Source organism: Diprion similis, chromosome 8 (assembly GCF_021155765.1).
Source record: "Diprion similis isolate iyDipSimi1 chromosome 8, iyDipSimi1.1, whole genome shotgun sequence".
Classification (NCBI taxonomy): Eukaryota; Metazoa; Arthropoda; class Insecta; order Hymenoptera; family Diprionidae; genus Diprion; species Diprion similis.
Window position 1 is genome coordinate 17,666,595 of NC_060112.1, and position 21,654 is coordinate 17,688,248.

Consider the following 21,654-nt stretch of genomic DNA (forward strand, 5'->3'; position numbering starts at 1 on the left):
TTGCAAACAACTAATTTTCTATAAGAAATAAAACAAGTCTCATTTTCAGATTTTCCCGAGGAATAGATATTGCTACCCTATGGGACTAAGACTTGGGTCACCCTTTATATCCATTAAATTCTGTGTGTACTCGTATACAGAGTGATTCCTAACGACCGCACGTACCGTCGTCTGCTAAAATTTAATGCGCAGGCGCTGTAATCTGAGATCGGCTGTTCTCCCGGCCGACCAATCACCGCGAAGTGTGTACGCTCAAAAATTTCGATAGTTGTCGATAGCAGCCGCTGCTCTCACACACGTGTACAAAATATCGTAGGCCGCCAATTTTTTACTTAGTATAACAAGAAAATCTAAATGCTTTGTCCCTGTTGAGCATAAATAGTGAAATCGCTTGTGATTTAGATTTTTAAAACGTAAAAGATGATTTTTCCAGCATTAAGGCGCGAAAAAAAATGTTGTAATACAAAATGTGTGTCAAATGAGCAGCCTTAGGTATCTTGCCCCCTTAATCCAAGCCTAAGCGTAATATTCCAATTAAAAATAGGTCAAAGCAAACGAAAGCGTATAAGTAGCTTGTTCTCATTGGCTGAACTACCGTCTATGCATGTATAGTATATGTAATACAGTAACGAAACTTTTTTTACTCGCAATAACGTCTGTAATTCACTAGTTAGAGATCATCAATAATTCCAAATCCTTTATCCTCATTTACAGCCTGAAGGTATAAATATATAACGTATTTTATCATCCCGGATATAATTCATTTCTAGATCAGCTCAATATGGCATCCAAGCTATTCGAATTTGAAGTGTAAATTTATTTTTCTGTGAATTTCCATGTACGCACAATTACGTTTTAATATATCGGGACAAATATTTGCCAACGTATTCAGCTTGTACCAACTAACCATCGTCACCGTACACAAGTTTGTCTGACCGCGTCATAATAACACGTCGAGTGAATTGTCCTTGTACAATATTATTTTATGCTGTCATGGGATAAGATTTTCCGAGCGAAAAATACTCGGCAGCATTTAGAGTCCGCAGGTTCGCTAATTACTTGCGGTTATTTTTATTTTATTTTTTTATTCACATTAATAATTAAAATTTACTTATTCTGTTTACTCTACAATCTTGCAACGTGACATTACGTAAGCATGGAATCTTGTTGGAAGCAGGAAAAAAATCCAACGTACAGCCCATGTCCTGAATCCCGTCGTAAAATTTCCCAACCGCTGTGGTGCAGTTTGTCATAACATAATACACGACAGGTGTATTCCTTGAACCTCCGGCTCGAGCCAATTCCTGGCACCCTCGCCTGACAGTATTCGATTTTTGCGAAACTCAAATACATAGGTAGGTACGTGGTCGCAGAGCTTGCCAACTTGGGCGAAACTACAGAGCAGTTGGCATCCGGCAGGACTTTTTTCCCTTAAAATCTACGTGCTGCTTTGAGCTGATCGCGAAGGAACGGGCTTTGCTCTTAGAATCGAACTATATGTCAGGAGTTTTCGGTAAAGGGTCTCGACGCTAAGGATGTTTCGCCTGTATATAGACAACCGTAGTTACATCTTAGGTACTTGCTTGCGTGTAAGATGTAACTTTGGTTGCCTGTCTGCCGGCGAAACTTCTTTCGTGCCGGTGTTCTCCATGGAAAACTTGGATTACATAAATATCTGTAACTATCTAGCCATCCGCGAGAACATTTCTACAAACCAATATAAAGTTGCGATAATTCTGCAACTGTAAGATTCCAGCCTACATATTATAAGAAAATTGAATGTTTATTACACGCGTGTACAAACAACATGACCTTATCGTGGCAACCTTGTATTGTTAATCCTTATTCTTGAAAATCAACGCACATCTGAATGCTAGATTGACGGGTGTAGGTAGTAAATTGTATGCATACAAAGTGCAGCTGACAGTAATTTGCTTAGTACTGGCTGACATATCGAGATCTGATGACACTTGAATTACTAATTACTGCACAGTGACGTGCGTGTTTTTTTTTCGAAAAATTAATCTTGTAAGTGGTTTTTGCACTCAACGTGACACCTATGAATGCCTTGTGTCATCTCATAACGATATTGTCAACGCAGCGTTGAATCTTGTTTTTACGCGGTCGAAAAATTTCCATCAAACGTGTTGACCGTTTAGCCTCATCGATGTGTTTTATAATTTTTTGTCATTCAGTGTGTAATACAAGACGAGAGTTTATTAGCAGTCTGACGACGTTTTATACCTCTTATCCATTCTTCCTCCTCGAATTTGTTGTAAGTGCAAAATCTCACAGTGGCATCAAACTTACAACTTTTTCAGGCATTAGCATCGTTCAATTTATTGTTTTAGTTCTAATAAATTACTTAGATAAAGAATTTAAAAAATTATCCACATGCCGTTTTCGATAGCCAAATATTTTTTTCGCGGGATTTGCAGATTATACAAGGACTAATGACATTGTGCGATTGTATTTTTATGAACAGTGGTAATTTAAATTGACGAAAAGAATAATGAATTTCATAACACTGTAAAATTTCTGTTCAAATAAATTTTACTGTCGCGCAAATGCAGAGGTGTATTTGAAAATTCGTTTAGTTATAGCCGTTATGTATAGCTACAGTTTAACTTGCCGTTTTTACTCTACGGCACAGTCACGAAAGCGTAATCTTGCTTTCGTGATCAATCGAATTATTCAATGCGGCGGTCCGATCGTTGTATAATTGTTACTCTTTCGGCTATTTATATTTATATTCTGACCATATTTTAAAATCCTGGACAAATCCTCATCTTTCTACTTGAATGATTGCAGTGTTAATCGTCGAATTACCTGCTTCGCGTAATGTGAGTAACGCTTCTTATTTTTCTATAATAAATCAACGCGGTATACGACTGTAATTAATACGATAAATGACCGAACGATTACGCGAAATACGTGTATCTGAATTGTGATTTTGCACAATTCTATTCTATCGGCTAATTAGTCCAATATCGTTACGAAAGTTGAACATGTCTTTTTAGTTGTTGGCTGCAGCCACGATGACGTTGATGACGAAACTACGTACGTCACGCGCTCACTTCCGTTTTAACTGACTTCATAAATTTGTTTTTGATTAAGAAAGTAGTCAGGTAACGTAACGGTCACCGAATGAAATCTATATAATCTTATTGCGTATATATAATATAAGGTTATAAAAGGCTTAGCGTGATGTTCTATCTCGCATGTGAATCTTTGCGAGTCCTTCGAAACAAGATTCACCCATTTTTTATGGATATGGAATGTAATTAGGGGATTATTATACAGGAAACATCGATACCTTCCGATCATTAAAATCTAAATTCGCTGACCTTTATTATTTATTACTTTTTGAGGTAAGCATTTTCCTGTCGTTTACTGTAATATTTGTTCTACTAAAGCATTATACTCTTAATTAGTCAAATAATAATTAATGTCGAACTGTTTTTCTTTGCCACAATCGGTTCGGATGAGGTATATTTTATAATATTTCATGCACGCGCTAGGCTGCAGTTACGCAACCGAAGAAAATTTCTTACGCAATCTTATACATCATACTTTCTATTGATATAATATTTCGTTATGAGAACAAATGAATTGCCAAGCAACATCGTACGTGCAGATTTCGAAAAATTTATTATTCCTCTCGTTTATAATATCATACATTTCCTTCTTCATTAGAATTACATTAGATTCCATTCTCTATATTGAATTTGCAAAATCATACCATTAATTTATGCGAGTTTTGCAACAGGTTGAATAATCATTTCACTCGTTATATTATATGCATGCATGTACATATTATTGCTGCAGCAAGCGCATCAGCACCGTACTGTTATTGAAAATTTGTTACAATTCCAAAACACGCGTTACGTAAGTAATTCGTTGTGCAATCTGGACTATAATTGCGATAATGACAATTTATTTATAAATCATCGAAATAAGCCGAAGAGAAATTTTCTTGGAACCAATTACTGCACCGTGCTGATTCTTACTCAAATATTGATCTTACTAATTACTTGCGTTGCGACCTTCGTTCTCACAAGTTACGAGGTTTTTTAATGATCAACATTCGTCAATTGTAAAATATCGATATTCCTTTCCATTCAATTTCGGTCTAGAATGACCAAAAAAAATGGTTACAAAGTTTCTTCCTCTCACCGAGACCTCACGGTCAAATCATCATGATAACATTGAACATTCCCAAGTTCATCGTGTTCCAGTACCCCCTCTAATTTTGGCATTGAAAAAAAGCCTCGAAATCCGACACGTGTACATCAATCACAAGCGTTCAACAACATCTTGTTTACAGGCTGCTCGTTAAACCGCAATGACGTCGATTCCACCCAAAGAAATTCTTTTGCAATAGCTGGCCTCTGTGACTTAGGCATTACAGTCGAGTGGTTGGAATATGGACAATTTGTACAACGTTTAACTGAATATTGAACTCTTTTTACCCGGCTATATTGTATAACGTTACGTATTACGTACCTACATAGGTATAGGTATACGCACGTCGCTCAGGATACGTTAATACAACATATTTTCATTATATCGCATACATCGCCACGCTCTTGTAGTCAATAGGCGAAAGTCTCGCGACCGGTTCACTAGCCTTCTGTAGAGGAGAGACTGTCAGACACCTCATAGCCTCGGGTTCTATGGTGCAAATCGTATCCCGCAATGCTCATGGACGCCTTCAATTATACTCCCAGTGAAGAAAGGAGAGCCGATGATGGTGCCATCCATTTGAATAATTCATCACGATTGTAGGGCTCTTGCCTTTCGTTGCTGGACATTGTTCCGGTTTCAATATGACCGGTTGCTGGATTTGGTTGCGGTGTATTACACAGCTTTACTGGAATGAACGCGTCGCGAGCATTCAAACAGACGACGAGATGAGCTAATGGTTGTCAGTCAATGCTGCGCACCTCCTCAGTTTACAATAAAATTGTCACAGACTTTACGGGCTAATTGGCTTCCAGTTCATTCCGTAGCTGATGGTTCTTGAAATTTTTGGATCCAAAACAGCTTTGATTGCAAGTAAAAGCGCTCATGATAACTCTATAAACATAAACAAGGCTCCGTCCATTTAGATGTGCTACGATGTCGCAGGCAAAGCTACTTTTCTCGGTGTAGTCGTCATTGGAACTTGTGCGCATTTCGTTTTTCGACCTAACGTGACGTTTATGAGTCAGAATTTTCCTGGGTCGTGGGCCTGTCGGAGTCGGTGAGAGTGGGACCTGATGGTTTCAATTTCCATTCAGTAATAAATACAGACTTCGAATTACTGTAACATTTCCTCTCGCACCCCGATAATTTCCCTCTGTGATCTACAAAAAACGTACCTTAATTTCAGGTGGGGTTTAAAATATGTAAGAGTTAAAAAGTAGAAGGGCGAGAATGTTAAATTTTTTAAGAATCGGAAACTTAATTTACAGAATTTGTATGACACGTTTATTTTCACTTACACCGTTTTGCGATTCCACCTTTAAATTAGTTTCGTCTCAAGAGGTTGAAGAAATTGTTTTCTTCATTCATAGCATGCAACCGGCCATCTTCGGATCGGTCGATTCCGAGTGAAAGTTGATCCGAGATTGACGTAGCTTGTTTATAATTAGGCAAGACAAATATCGCGGTGAGGTGCACTTGGGCAACATCCGGCTGTCCGTTTTTAATCCGTTGATTTCGTTCCTCGAAAGTAAAAAGATGAAGAAAAAGTAAACCACGGTACGTACGAACTTCCGAGTAAGTTTCTGCACGGCAATTGGAATCGCACCGAGTTGTATGAGTACAACTATCCAGAATGGTGCGAAATCAGGTTATCAATTATAATCCTCAGTATGAATACCCTAGTTTTATTATCGTGCGTTTTAAATGCGCTGAAGCGAGAATTCCGTGTCCTAAATTACCATCGCAATTAAAGGATCCGGTAAAAAGGGGCCACACGTACTGTATACATGACATGTGTGCGGATAGTAAACGGACCGGGTCGGTAAGGCGATGACTTTGGTATTCATAATATTGTAAAATTGTTCCGTGGTGTTGTTAGCATGGTGCAAATATGATTTCGAAAAGTATGTCCTCGCATCTTGGAAACTAGGTAAATCTTTGAAATTTCCGAAGCGTGACTATATAGAAGTCGGCGCTTGTATGTACGCATGTATACACGTACCTACGCCTATACACATAGGCGAGCGCGGAACAGCTTGAAACCCGTTGGTGGACTCGGAGGCACCATTTCCGTGGGTCAGAGAGCCGAAAGTCAGAGGAAAAGAGTGAGAGATAGATACAGTTACCTGCCTCGGGGAAACATACATATACCAGTATTGTGTGCGGATTGGTGGGTATCAGATTGAGCCGAGAAATTCAGTGCCAATTTAGCAAGTTGGTGGCTTTCACGCGTGGAAATTGTCAGAGCCGTTGCCGTATGTGCATCGGAATTTGCTGACAGCGATGCATTTGGAAACGTGTCACAATGTCGCGGTGAGCGATAGGCAGTAAGTAAGAGAGAATCACTTTCAAAGCCCGCGTTACGAGAGCAAGTTATGCGCTAGTAAGAGGCAAGGCTCGAAGCTTCTTGTATATACCTAGAAGACAGTGCACTGCCAACATGAAACATCCAGCTTCGCTGAGGGAGCTCATATCCGATAGTACGATATTTTTGACCGGTGCCACTGGGTTCGTGGGCGGTGTTCTACTGGAGCGTATCCTGACCGCACCATCGCCGCCGAGGAGGGTCTACCTGCTGGTGAGGAGCCGGCGTGGAACCGACCCTCGGGATCGTATCAAGGAGATTTTTTCATCGCAGGTACGTTTTCGTCCACCCACCAACGCGCCAACGCAAGGACGCATTTCGTAGCCGCACTTGTCGTAGGTAGAGTGCAGAGGTTTCGCAAGTACCCGCAACATTTGCGGGAAGCGTAAAAGTCATGGCCACGGCCGTATGGCCCAACCAACCAAGTCGGTTTACATACTTGATGGAAAAATCGTTGATTCAGTCATTATTTTGTGAAAATTCAAAGTCAAATTGACCGAACGAGTTATTTGAACTACGCGGTTGATTTGATTGCTCAAAAAAAAAATATTTAGTTGGGTCAATTCAACGACCCGGTTGCTAGATATATTTTTGTTTCCGTCGCAAAGAATTCGGTATTCTGTGGAATAAAATTTTATCCTCTTGAATCAAATATACCTGTGATTTAGTAAACAAATTGATATCGTCAAACTAAGTGATTTTTATTCTTTCCGTTCAAGCTTATTTACATTGTTGAATACATATTATTGATTGAACTAAATATGCTCTTCGCCAAGAACTTTTCGTGATTAGAAGAAACAAATTAAGTTTTTTCAGCATAATCAAGTTTAGATCTTGTAGGTACCACTTGCTTCGTTGATCCAAGTCCGGAAATATAATTTGAATAACTCCAAATACTTTTGTTGATTCAACTTAATCTATCAGCTGAAACGAGAACAAAATTGTTTCCATGAAAATAGTCCACTAAATTTACCTACAATCACGAATATAGGCGAATAAATTCAGCTGCGATTTTTCCAACTAATATCCAGTTCTGTTAACTGAGATTCTTTGAGACCAACAGAATATGATCTTGACCTGACCAAACGTTTGTTGGACGAAAAAGTAGGATATTCCGATCAAAAAAATGATTTCCAGATTGACTATACTTACAAACACAGGTCATTCGACTTAATATTTCGTTGACTGTACATCCTCGCCCTTGTATTAAATAACAATTTATTCAACAGATCTGCTTTTCGCCCAGTTTACCGAATTTATAAATTGTTGTAATTACTTAGCATTTATTTCGCCACCCGTGATCGTCGCATTTGGTCGATCGAAACAATATTTCTTTTTTCCTTTTTGATTCAACGACTTTTTTCTTTCCGCGTGGTAGCATCGTTGTCTGAAATATTATATTAACTGTTGCATATCGGGTGATCTTCGTGCCCATGATTAGCGAGGCCGGACACTTTCAATGCCGGAATTATGGGCACACCCCACCCTCACTTCCCCTTTATGCCATGAACGTAACGTCCGAGGTCGCCTTCCGGCATAACACCAGATCCCTGAAACGAAAAACGATGTATTTTTTATGGCTGTAACAGTCTTTACGCGTCCTTAGCCTTTTCCAATCCCACTCAATGGCGCTTCTGCAGACTACCTTCTCACATACGTTGTACACAGAGTATCTATCAGACACAGACAGAAGGTGTTTTTGTGCAAGGGCAGTATAATGACCTTCGCCCAAGTGACCTACTCCAGCATAGGCCTGGCTAGTTCAGGGCTGAATTGGTCCACCGGTTTCATCGGTTTCGTCGTAGAAAACCGGATTGTAGTCGTCCGGTAGGAAGAAATAGTTTTTTTACTTCTTATTCTTCCTTATTTCAACAGTCGGCTACGATTTCGGCAATTCACCTTCCGATCAGAGGAATGATGGTAAAATTAGTGATTCAAAAATTAGCTAACCTCGCGCGACTTTCTCCACTCCTATACCGTTATTAGCTCGTCGTAGCTTCATGCACATTATGTACGAACGTACGTACGTACCGTATAATAAATATACTTTCAAATAGAAGGTTTTTGATCCGGTTGGAAAAAATTTTATGTTTTTCTTCGGTATATATAGATGGTTTACTGCAGTGTACATCCTTCAACGAACATCGCGATCAGCACCTATTATCACTGTACAATTGACGTAAATATGATTGAACAATCGGAGCATCCGGTGAAATTTTCTCCACCATTCAATTTACGTGTTTAAATTTTTCATTAGAAAGCACCCAGTTGCTGTTCATTCGCGTGTCGCATGCATGATACTGTAGACTGTGTATAAGTCATGTTGTGCGGGGATAATCTCAATTTAATGGAACTACAGTTCCGGTCTGAACTCATTTTGCAACTCCTTTTTTTTACGAACTACTCGATCTTGGTCCTTGTAGTTTTTTGCAACACTGTGACGGCCGCAGATCATTGTACCGAAATTGTGTCGCTAGTCCAACGTCTCTCTTTCTTCCGAGAATGTTCGAGGACCTTATTTAAATCAGATTGAATGACTCTCTGAACCACGGTAGTTGCTATTTTATTGAACTTGTACTTTACTTGTAATTCTGTCACTTCAGTAATGTCTCAATCATAAAGACTCACGCCGGCACGCGTGGAATAAAATATAAAAAGTTTATTTAACGCATCTTATTGCTGCTTAGACGAAACTCATAAATCAGTATTGACGAGCGGTTAAATCCTCAATACTAATGCCTTCTTAAAATTTTGTAATTTCTTTTACGGATTTGCCATGGGAGTATTATAGGTGCAAGAAAAAGTTGACATGACAAATGTGTTCAATCTCGTAAAGGAATGTCAATACTCAGTCTTAATGGATTACGTGACCTTAGCAAAGAGCCTCGAAAAAGTATGTAAGCTGTTGCAGATTTACATAATAATTATATGAACGCGTAGAATCAGTTCTGTCGAAAGGTAATCGTAGAAAAAAAATTGCCTCCAGATAATCAATATGCACTGACGTCTCTTTCTATTACGAAAAAAGGTGCTGACTAAATAATGACGTAGCACTTCTTCACGATTGCGAATAATGAATTTGCCTGATAGATATTGCATGAGATTTTTTTCACGGTGTATCTAAGCCTTATATTGAGGTAATTGCCCAATCCAGGGAATTAGTTCTACAGTATCCAGAAAAAGATCATTTCAAAAAAAAATTTTTTTTTGTTTATTGATTCTTCATGACATAGTGAAAACCCCTGGTAGTGGCGGTCTGTCGCAGACGCAGTTTGTGAATCGTTATTTGCATGACTAAACACTGATTGCTATTACGCACATGTCAATATAGTCCAAGTGCAACGTTTGTTGAATAAATTAAACTTTATACGGAAAGTGAAATCGATCGGTGTTACAAAACTGTTAAACGCGTGCGAGAATGTGTCTAATCATCCTTTATACTCGGAAAAAAATTGCGTGTTTGTTGCTTGTTTTCAACTCTGCATATCGACAAGCCTTTATTTAAATTGTCGAGGTTATCGAGCCTTGACACAGAATGGACATAGTGTTACCTGAAAGTTGGGTAAAACCGATTCGGGGATGTTCACTGAACTCACCGAATGAATTAACACGACGCAATATCGGTTCCTATAACAACGCACCCATCCGAGGCCATTGCCTTGGCAAACATCTTCATCATGCAGGATATATCAGATTCAAGGGCGAAATAAATTCAATGCGTTTCCTCAATCGCGTCTACCGAGTTCGAACTTGTGCCTAATTGATAATATCAATGATATTTATAGACGCCTTTAGGAAAAAAATAGTAATTAGCTTTCTATCAGAGACAATCAAGGCTAATCAAATAAAGACATAATTTGACGTATTTAAAATTAGAAAAAAAAATATTCTGACCATTTTTCCTTGAATACAGTTGTTCTCAGATGTTCAGCCCAACAGATTGGATCTGGTGCAAGTGGTGGAAGGTGACGTGGGTGAAGATGGTCTTGGACTTTCCGAAAGTGATCGGAAACTGTTGGTGTCCGAGTGCAACTTGGTTTTCCACGCGGCGGCTTTCATCTCATTTGCAGCTCGCCTGGACATGGCAATCAGAATTAATCTAGAGGGTACCAGACAGGCCCTGAATTTGGCCAAAAAAATGGACAATTGCAAAGCCATGGTGTACGTTTCGACCGCCTATGCCAACTGCACCGTCAGGCACGCCGTTGTGGAAGAAAAGTTATATCCGACTCCGTGCGACCCGATAAAGTTTCTGGAAATGGTAGGTAAAACATAAAAAGCAATGTTAGGGAGAACTGGCTTTGGCTAAATTGATTGCAATGTTTATCTGCGCGTACTTCTAATTGTAAGTAATTACCAGGATACTCATGCTAAGTGGGTTGTAGCGAGCCGATTTCGGTGGAGTGGAATTTACGTAAAGGTTGCAAAGATACATCGAGCCATTAGTATTTGGATCACGTGAACACCAACGTGACATAATATGGACTTGCTAATGGATATTGATGGTGTCATGAAATGCTAATGCGTATCTTTTGAAACGGTGCGACAAGTGTAAGATGAGGTATTTACTCATTGAAAGGACTTGAGATGAAGCGCAAGTTTTGTTTTATTACTGTATTTGCTCCGGGGTTAGCAACGTCAGGATAGAGTCATAAAGGTCTCATCCTCATTGGACAGGGTGCGACCCCAGTATGTATCCACGTCAGGAGACACTCGAAATGCAATGAAGTCCAGTATCAATATCAAATAAAGGCAACGCCACTGTCGTCATCAGTGAAAATAGCAATACAAACCATTCGCAGTGATATTTTTCCACGATCCTTGAGGAGCTCAAGAGTCCACCAATGACTAATGTTGTGCAAATTTTACCCTCCATACAGGTGAAACATCTTTCCGCTGAAGAGCTGGAGCAAAAAACCCCTGAATTGATTGGGGATCATCCCAATACTTACACTTTCACGAAACAAATGGCTGAAGCCCTACTGGCAAAAGAACGTGGTCATTTGGCGCTGAGCATAGTCAGGCCCAGCATCGTCCTGAACACTTGGAAGATACCGAAGAGGGGCTGGGTGGATAACGTGAACAACGGGGCCTGCGGATTTATAGCGGGAGTGAACAAGGGCATATTTCGCACGTAAGGAAAATGAACACGATGTTATAGATATGGTGCGGACTTTGAGTCGGTTGGACATCTTTCTTCTTCTTCTTATTCTTATTCTTATTCTTTCACTTCTCTAGTATTAAAAGTTTTACTATAACTATATATAATTATCGATGAAAATCATTATATATGCCAGAGTTCCCTCACGGCCGGATGGTATCACCGATGTCATTCCCGCCGATATGGTCGTCTCGGTGATTCTGGCTTCGGCACTTCAAGCGGTTCGTGATCCAGAGACTCTACATATTTATCACTGCACTTCCGGGACTGAGAATCCCGTAACTTGGGGAAGGTATTGCAATGCGGTTGTCAAGGCGGCCCAGGATCACCCTTGCAAAAGGGTGCTCTGGTACCCCGAGGCCAAAACAAGACTGAGCGGATTTAGGAACTTCATCGTTATCTGGGTCTTCCAAATCATTCCTGCCTTCTTCGTGGACATTATTCTACTCCGCGGAGCACAACCCTCGTAAGTTATACATGTTAACGTGCAACCGAATGCGATCCGAGCTTTGTTTAAAAGGCAATTTTTGTTTTACCTGAAACGCCCTGAGTTAAAATGGTTAACGTGACTTGTGTTTATTATTTGCAGGCTATACGAATTGCAGCGAAAGTATGCCAGGGGTTGTAAATACACGGCGTACTTTACGAAAAGGGAATGGCCATTCGATACCGCAAAGGTATCGGCGCTCGCCTCCATCTTGCCCGAAGAGGAACGAAAGGCATATCCTTTCGACCCTAAACTAGTCAATTGGGATGATTATCTTGAGGGATGTGTCATTGGGATGAGACAGTATTTCCATCGGGAATCGCAAAACACGACGGAAAGGGCGCGTCGTGAGATGCAAAGGTAAAAATTGCCGACAGCGTAAACCAGGTTTCTTTCCGTTACGTCACACGAAGGTTTGAGGTAGGCGGTAAACAACCAATTAGAAATCAGTAGCTGCGGGCTACACTGTCATTTTCAAAGTGTAACCGCGTAGGGTGTGTAAAATTCATATTTGTTTACCGTGTCTTCAAAATTTCATCATCTGACCTACAGAACTAGTTTTATCGAAGGTCCCTTCGAAGGGTCTCCGAGTGATCTTGGAAAATGATGAAATTGATCGTAACAATATTACGCCAGAGATAATCGCGAGAGGTGTGATTTATGTATGAGCCCAGTTCCTTTCTATTATAATTATCTGCTTTAAGATTGTTGTAAAAGAGTTTAATATGACATTTTCCTCTGTTTCAGATTGAGAATAATCGCAGCCGTCACTCCGTTTCTAAGTTTTTTCCTTCTTTGGGGAATTACTTCACTTTTTGTATGTTCTTCTTGGGTCGCTGCGTTCGTTGCTGGCTGTATCTTGCTTTTTTTGATTTGGGTTTAATAATCTTAATGGAGTTGTTTGAAAATAAAATGAGTAGGCATTTCTCATTCAAAATTTATATCGCAATGATATTTCACACGGAATCAGTCATACATGGTTCTTTATTATGCAGATCACTCTTGTACAGCATGTATTTTTACTCTGTGAATGTAATTGCATGATTATTATACCTAAGACAGATGACCGTGCGTTCGATATCGAAATAAAGAGGGAGAATTATTTTTAAGATAGTGAAGTATTACAATTCACCTCTGTCTTACTTGAAAGAAAAGGCGAATTACATTATGTGAACGAAAATTATTATATCTAGTGTGCAGAAATATTGTACATACCCCGTTTTCTGCAAATTTAAAAATACAAATAGAAATTATGTAAACATTATTAATTCCTATTTTTATTTTAAAACACCAGCTTATAACTGTTTGAAATGTTGATTAAATGATTTTATTCTACTTTCAATAACTTTTACCAAAACTTTTAGAAAGTGTCCCAAATACTCGTTGTGTAAAAATATAGGTGTTGCGTGCACATTGCTGGAAATACGCACGAAACAATAACGTGCACAGTGGTTTCGAAGTCACTCAAAGACGACTCACGGGGTGAATGTTTAGTTTATCGAGCACGATTGGTCTGTAAGAAGGTACGCATTAATCATTTAGCAGAATTGTTATTTGGTTGTCTGAAGAACGAATAATTATCCGAATTGTAGACAAATCATTTCCTGCAGCAGCTGCAGTAAAATTTGGCCCTTAAAAACCGTTCAATTCCGGGAATACGATGACGGTTCACATTAAGAGCGTATGGACGATAGTTCTTCGGAGAATTTTCTAAGATCATTAGAAAGAGAATTGTCGAGGACTTTGTTGAGTCGGGAAAAGTAATTAATAACATTATTGTTATTTGAAAACATTATTAGCTCCAAATCTTCGGAGTATTTCTTCAGGAGTCAACGCCGGACATTCTTTATTTCAAAACGTCGTTATTACTAAATAGTGGATCATTTTTTTCTCTGCTAATTAAGAGTGGGATCTGATCCAACTTAAGGTGGTTCTTTAGTGACTTCGGAGTCAATAGAACATCCTCTTGGAGAAGTAGATAATTTACCCTAAAGTTTTCGTAAGAACGCACGAAAATAAAATTCATGAGTTTTAAAAATATTTTGGATGATGGTTTATTATAATTTTATTAGTAAAGTTCTGTACATATTTTTTCATTTACTATCGTTGTAATCAGTTACAATTAATAGTGAGTGTACAGGTAAATTAATTTCGTACGTCTCAATGTTTAATAGATTTCTTTCAATTAAAAATGAATCTTTTATTCGTCATTTTGTTATTATTCGTAATAAATCGATTCAGGATTTGTGAAAATGCGATTCACGATATTCAAATTCCGCGCTCTATCACGGGATCCTAGACGCGACATTTGTGACCTAACATCGTCGTGTTTATCTCTAAAAATCTTTTCGAAACGGTTAGAAACGTCTACTTTTTAACATATCTTTTTAAGAGATCATTAGTCCAACAACTATTATCTCTTTTTTTGTCAAGGTCTATGGATTTTGTGAAATAACTGCGATGGCATTTCCGTTGAAAAAACTTGAAACGGCCATGAGCGCTATGTCAAACATTCAATTTTAAAAACCCTCGATTCCGCGTTTTTGATCGGTAGTCTGCTCTGATATTCAGCAAGAGGATTCACTTTATTCCTATTAATAATCAGTCCAAGTGTCATATACAGCCATGGACTTTGGATTGACTAAAGAAACACCTAAAACTTGTGGATTCCTTCATTTGTATTATGAATCTTTAGCGCCCCAAAAATCGAAATAAAATACGCATCATGGCCCGTCCGGATGTCAAAGACTTAACGAACAAGTCTTCAAACAAATAGCTCTGGTTTTAAACAGGTTTTCAAAATGCAGGCATTTCTACGACCATCCTCATTCCATTAACGCTGTCCGCGGGTTTCGACAACTCCGAGCAATTCCCATAGAGATATTATAACATAGTATAGCATATACTATACTAATATAGTATATAGTAAGCATCCCGTAAGCGACTTTCAATAAGCCCTCTGAAGGACAGAAGATAATAACTCTCTAGTCCTCTCTGTCGCTCTTTCCATGGAGTGGGGGCCACGAAAGTCGTATTACGCCGCTATATGCATACAAGAATAGCTGGCAGGCGCACTTCGTGGCTCCCGCTCCATGGAAAGAGCGACAGAGAAGACAGGAGAAATATTATCTTCTGTCCTTCAGAAGACTAATTCAAAGGATTAGCTTCTCTGCCACGGGCCATAGAAACAAACTTTACGAACGAACCGCGACTCTTCTCTAGCGGCAAGCGGTAGTAATTTCAGTGCGTTGGATTACTTACGGATGTAGGGTCACGAAACGAAGTGTCGTCGTCTCATCTCTGTTGTTTATGTTATTGGTGCAAAGGGAGAGGACACACGTCGTGCGTAGCTTTGTAGCGATTCAGGAGTAACAAGTGCGCAGCCGAGGAGTAAAGGAATCTCCGGCTTATAAAATCGTTCGAAGCGAAACGAGAGGGTTAAGGAACCAGGAAAGAATATTGGAAAAATCGAAATAAAAGGAAAGAGATGGCTACGTCACCGGTCACGGAATTCTATCGTGGAAAATCCCTGTTTATTACAGGTGGTACCGGTTTCCTCGGTATCTGTTTGATCGAGAAATTGCTGCGCTCCTGTCCAGATCTGAAAAATATCTACATCTTACTCAGGCCAAAGAAAGGAAAGAATATCGAAGAGAGGTTAACTGAGTTAACCAAAAATCTGGTATGTAGTTATGAACTTTATTATTCCTGTATAGCGTAGTTTTACAGTGTCGGAACCGCCTTACAATCCCTCTTTTCCCCTCACCTTTCAGTCGGCAGCTCTCACATTTTTCCTACTTTTTTTTATTCATGGTCAAACCTGTTTACAGTTATGCCGACTTCATTTATCGAACACGCGCTCGGCTATATTTAACTTCGATTTCCATTGTTTAGATATATATTATCATTTATTTAACACGTAATTACTGTTTGCACATTTCTACTTTGCACTTATATACCATATTTCAACCTGCTTGTATGCATGATATATTACCGGCGTACGTAATGTGTTTATCACAACGGATAGCCCAATCTCACGACTTGTTGAGGTTGCTACAGTTTTGGATGATTCAAAAAACATATTAATTTTCGTTTCTTTCTTAACTCGATACAATTAATCTTAATGTTTCACCATTTTTTTTATGTATTGGAAAGTATTTCGCAACTTCAAATTCCTTCGTTTCACCTCCGTAGATTGTCATACAACACTTTTACCGATCTAATGTTGAAATTTATGCAAAAATGAGAAAAACTATTGGAACAAATATCCGTGGTTACGTTGAATGTGGAGAAATAATTTTTGTTTGTACGTGTTTAACAAAACTCCACGTAAATTAGTCATCGGTGCCCATTCTTGTGATTTTTCACTCGGAGGTTTTATTATTTCGGAGAATAAATATCTTGACTTTGCATTATACAATAATAAAATCTATATGCGTAACATATGAATATGTTGTTGGGTATTCTTCAATCCATTTGGGGAGTAATGGTGAATATTATCTTTCCAATTTAGGTTCCTGTATAGTTTACTATCATTTTAATAATGAAATATTACTTATTATTGAACGAGTTTCTCAAATAAAATATTTTCTTGTACTTCAAATCTTGGTGTACTTGATTACTAATACTGTTGTTGATTATTTTCAAGATTTTCGAAACACTTAAGGAACAGGGTGGTTCTGATCTATTGAATAAGCTGATCCCAGTTGCTGGAGATGTTGGGGAGGATGGTTTGGGATTGAGTGCCTCTGATAGACAGAGTCTGATTGATAATGTCCAGATAGTTGTCCACTCTGCAGCTACATTGGACTTTGAAGCAACCTTGAGACCGACTGTGAACATTAATTTACTCGGCACACGCAGAGTTATTCAGTTATGCAAAGAAATCCATGATTTCAAGGTGAGCAGCTTGTTTTAGACCCTTAACCCTCTTTGAATGCTCATAATCCTGCTATCATAGGCTAGTTGCGATCAATTTAGTCATTATGAAAGAAGTTAGTGTGACGTATACAATATACATACATGATATTTTGACCCAAGTTTTGCCAGGTACTTTATTCAGACAGCACTGGTGGGTACATTACATTAGCAACTGGCATATATGCATTTTAATTTTAAGATAATTAGTTCTGTATTCAGTTTACAACTGTTGGCTATGGAATCATAAATGTTGTTCGCGAATTGGTTTCAATTTCTGTTTGTGAATATGTATAGATTGCTCATATGTCTTTAAAATTGCCCATGAAAAGACTATTTACTTACTACTGACTAAAGCTTTAATTCTGAAGAAATAAATACCAAATGATTATTGGACTTCATAAGACATTAATATTTATGAGCCATTAATAATAATTACTGCAGGATTATTACCACTTATTTTACTTGATTTAAATTTCAAATTTCAATAGAACGCACAACATATTCTTTGGTACCTTTGACAAATATTAATTACAGGTACTCGTTCACGTGTCCAGTGCCTACGTTAATTCCGCCCTCTCCGAACCAGTTGAAAAAGTCTATCCTGCACCTGCTGATGCTGAAAAAATCATCAAAATGGTGAAGGATTTAGATGATAAGGAATTGGATATTGCCACACCTGGTATTCTGGGAAACCATGCAAATAGCTACACGTTTACTAAACATTTGGCCGAACACGAAGTTCTTAATGCATCTATATGCGCAGCCATCGTGAGACCATCCATGAGTTAGTTGAAATTCGTTTTCCTGCAATCTTTATAAGTTTGTAATGAATGAAAAACTGGTTTACCAAGAATTATGCAAAGTTTGAAGTGACTTAATGACACTTTACTACACACAGAGTTGATGCAACTATAAAAAAACCATAAAAAATTTGAAAGGTTAATCATATTCAAAATGGTTAAGCAGCATTGAAATTATTTTCAATTTTACTTATTTTATACTACTGCAACATAACAGTAGGTTTTAAAATATTTTCTTATCATCTGTAAATTGGTTTCATTCTATGATAGAATCCTAAACGCAGCTTGGTAGTAAAAATGTGGATATCTAACAACGCAAGGAAAGAGTTTTCGAGAATGAAAGTTTCCATTTACAAAATATTACCTCAAATTTACAATTTCCACATACATCAACATGTTACTAGAAAGTGAGAGTCATTTTTTATTTATTCAGAAAATTTCTGCTTCTTGCATTAGATCTTCATTCTTGGTCCCGTTAATTCGTAAAGAAAAGAGTTTTGTTGAAAGCTAAACTCTGTTAGACCTCTTCTTGCAGAGTAGGTGTTCAGTACATTGTGAACAACAAAAAGCATGTCCCAAATTACCTCTGTTGAAAGTGTTTGTGTATGTATTGCAAACATGAACTACAACGCGTTAGAATATCATTATATACTCTTATTACTGCCACAGCATCAGTATTTAAAGCAATTTATCCTTAAGGAAATAGTTTTATGAATTTTTATTTTATATCTACGTTTTATTTTAAGTTGTGCAGTTATCGATATGCATAAATTTACCATAAATCTATCGATAGATTTTTCCTTAATAACACAAAGATTCTCATGCACGTCGAGCCAACCAATTCAATGCATGATGAAATCAAAATATACTTTTGAGCAATGTAGATGAAGTTCACCTTAATTAAACATTACAGTAACTGCCGCATGGAAGGAGCCAGTACCTGGATGGACGATATCCAAAAATGGTCCCCAAGGTTTTCTAATGGGTGCTAGTAAAGGCGTACTCAGGCGATTGCCTGTTGCGTCAACTCTGATCTATGACTACATTCCTGTCGACATAGTGGTCAACAGTCTAATTGTCGCTGGATATCATGCGGACCGTGAACGGTAATTGTTGCAGTTTTTGAATGATGTCAGTGTTACCAGAAGTCAAATTTCACTTGTGATTGAATCGCTTTTTAGAAGAGTGAGTCATCCATACTTTCAATAACTAATCATATTAATTTTTTTTCATGTCACAGTGAAGCTGGATTGAAGGTTTACCATTGTACATCGAGTACCTGCAATCCCTTCAAATGGGAAAAGGTTGAAACCCAGATTAATACTTATCTTCATCGTTACCCTCTGCGTAGTGCTGTGTGGTACCCGTATCTCAAGCTTCTGCCTTCGTTGTTGCTGTTCAGAATCTCTGCAATTTTTGTCCACATGATTCCGGCATATATTCTCGATACAGTTACACGTATATTTGGTGGACGGCCCATGTGAGTTTGTGTTCATGTTCTACTCTAAATTTCTTTCACTATTATATAGAGTCAAACTTTACTGTTAAAGTATAACATTCTTTTTGATATTTCACACTGAATTGACCAAGGTCTGACCTTTTACCTCTTGGATTTGGTCCGCGATTTTTCATATTGTTCCTACTCTAAAAAGCTCTAAAAGATAATTTGTTTTTTTTGAGTGAATTTGTTTTACTTATAATTTTTGAGAACCAACATGTGTTTGAACGTAATTTGAAAATCTAAAACAATTCTCAAAAATGTGTTGCATTTACTCGTTTTTGACCTCTTTGAAGAAAAGACGTAAAAAAAGTTCTAAGCAATAGGCAGTCGTTTGTGGGTTTAGTCGTAACTTAGAATTTTTGAGACCATTTTCACATCTGTAAATTACTGTCATCCGCTAACCGTTCTTTAACTGTGATCTTAGGAATAGAAAATCAGAGTTCGGTTTGAAAAACGGCAAAAATTCTAGAAAATCCCGAGTTATGTATAAAAATGTTGGAGCAGCAACCCATACGAGACTGACTATTGCTTCTAATTTTTTCCAATATTTTTTCTTTACAAAACTCAAAAAAGAATAGAAGTGAACACCGACCCAAAATGAGTCTGGGCCTAAAAATTTTTATATCTACAACAAGGTTTTTGAGAATTTTTCCACATTTTTAAACCATGTCCAAAGACATTTTGGTTTTCAAAAATCGTAAATGAAACAAATATATTGAAAAAAAATGAAACATTCTAATGCTATCAGAACTGGAACAACAATATAAAAAATCGTTATCCAAATCCAAGAGGTGCAGGGTCAGCCCCTGGCCGATTGAGCGCAGCAAGCCCCCTATCTTTTTATATTTTATATTTACCTATATAATATTACCGAAATACTTAGCTGTTAGGTAATCAGTTGTATACATTCAAAGCTCTATACTTGCAAATTTTATTTTTTATTTTTCGCAGAGATAACAATAATAATGAACGGTTTTAATTTGATTTTAAACCAAGAAAAACATGAATAACTAAAAACCTAAATACGATATTTTTCAGATTGGTACGTCTACATACAAACGTTAACAAATCATTGGGACTTCTAGAAAAATTCATTTTTACAGAATGGAAATTTAGTAATGCTCGGCTCCTTGAATTAAATGAAACTCTATCAACAGTTGATAAGGATAAATTTATTTTGGACATTAGATCGTTAAGATGGGAAGATTATTTTAATGATCTCGTACAAGGAGTTAGGAGGTACCTGAGTAACGAAAGCCCAAAAAATCTGGGAAAAGCTCGTTCAAAAGATAAAGTGTATGTATGAACTAGATTCTGGTAAATCTTTTCATTCTTTCTATTCCTACTTTTTCGCTGTCATAGAAGGTAAATTATGCATTGATTTACCGTTGAAATTGACTAAATACAATTTTCTTGTACGTATTACTTTCAGAATGCATTTAATGAATTTTGTATAATATTTAATATACATTCAGGAGGCAGTCATTAAATTGGTTATCTTAATGATTTCAGATTACTGGTCGCACATTTGGCTCTACAAGCTGGACTATTGGGTCTGATTTGGTGGATCTTCAAAATCTTGTTAGCCTCAACTTGGACAAAAACAGGATTGGTGGTTCCTTTGGCATACATGATCTTCAGTTTGTTATAGATACCTGAATATTACCTATGTTGCACAATAACGATACAGTCATAATCGTTATAAAATATGAATCAACTATGTTTGAATAGAATATGGGAAATAGTTTAAACAATATCATCGCCTACTTGAACAGTTCACGATAATATTGCAGGAAAATATGTTTGATAATTGGTGAGAATCGTAATTTTAAGATTGTCCATAATTTTGAGTGGCTGCAGAAAGTGTATAATTAGAATTAAGCTAATAACTGTAAAGCAATCGCGACATTTTTATATCTGACTTGATTTTTGAAATTTTACTTCAAATTGAAGCGGATCGATTTATTAAGACCTCTTATTTTACAAATAGTCATTTGATCATTTGATGTAATGATCATTTGCGTCAACTGGACGCCAAGCCTTTCACTCGAAGTCTACTCGTTATGTTTCGAGTAATTGAATCTCTAACTTCTCACGGCATTTAAAATGAACTTATTAAGTGTTACACTGTTATTATTATTGTTACTTATAATCTCATGAGCATTGGAGTGGGATATTTTTTTATATACGTTCAGGTTTACAATTACAAACATATGCTTTGATAAAAGCCTA

The 21,654-nt window shown here is 37.6% G+C and overlaps 1 protein-coding gene across 1 annotated transcript; it reads left to right on the top strand.

Moving 5' to 3' along the window:
* Window positions 1-6,408: 6,408 nt before the first annotated feature.
* LOC124409084 lies at window positions 6,409-21,654 on the top strand. The gene is made up of 16 exons (XM_046886475.1): window positions 6,409-6,826; window positions 10,467-10,814; window positions 11,434-11,687; window positions 11,851-12,180; window positions 12,304-12,561; window positions 12,949-13,081; window positions 13,896-13,961; window positions 14,635-14,705; window positions 14,994-15,046; window positions 15,645-15,883; window positions 16,850-17,101; window positions 17,656-17,905; window positions 18,835-19,027; window positions 19,162-19,401; window positions 20,461-20,718; window positions 20,935-21,654. The coding sequence occupies exons 1-16, from the start codon at window positions 6,629-6,631 to the stop codon at window positions 21,071-21,073; spliced, it is 3,282 nt and encodes a 1,093-aa protein (XP_046742431.1). The 5' UTR covers window positions 6,409-6,628; the 3' UTR covers window positions 21,074-21,654.

What these genes read in the sequence shown, in the direction of transcription:
- LOC124409084 (XM_046886475.1), top strand. Translation starts at nt 6,629, where the DNA reads ATGAAACATCCAGCTTCGCTGAGGGAGCTCATATCCGATAGTACGATA. An exon ending in GAAACGGCCATGAGCGCTAT is followed by an intron (nt 14,706 to 14,993) that starts GTCAAACATTCA and finishes GGTTTTAAACAG; the next exon opens with GTTTTCAAAATGCAGGCATT. An exon ending in AAGAAATCCATGATTTCAAG is followed by an intron (nt 17,102 to 17,655) that starts GTGAGCAGCTTG and finishes TATTAATTACAG; the next exon opens with GTACTCGTTCACGTGTCCAG.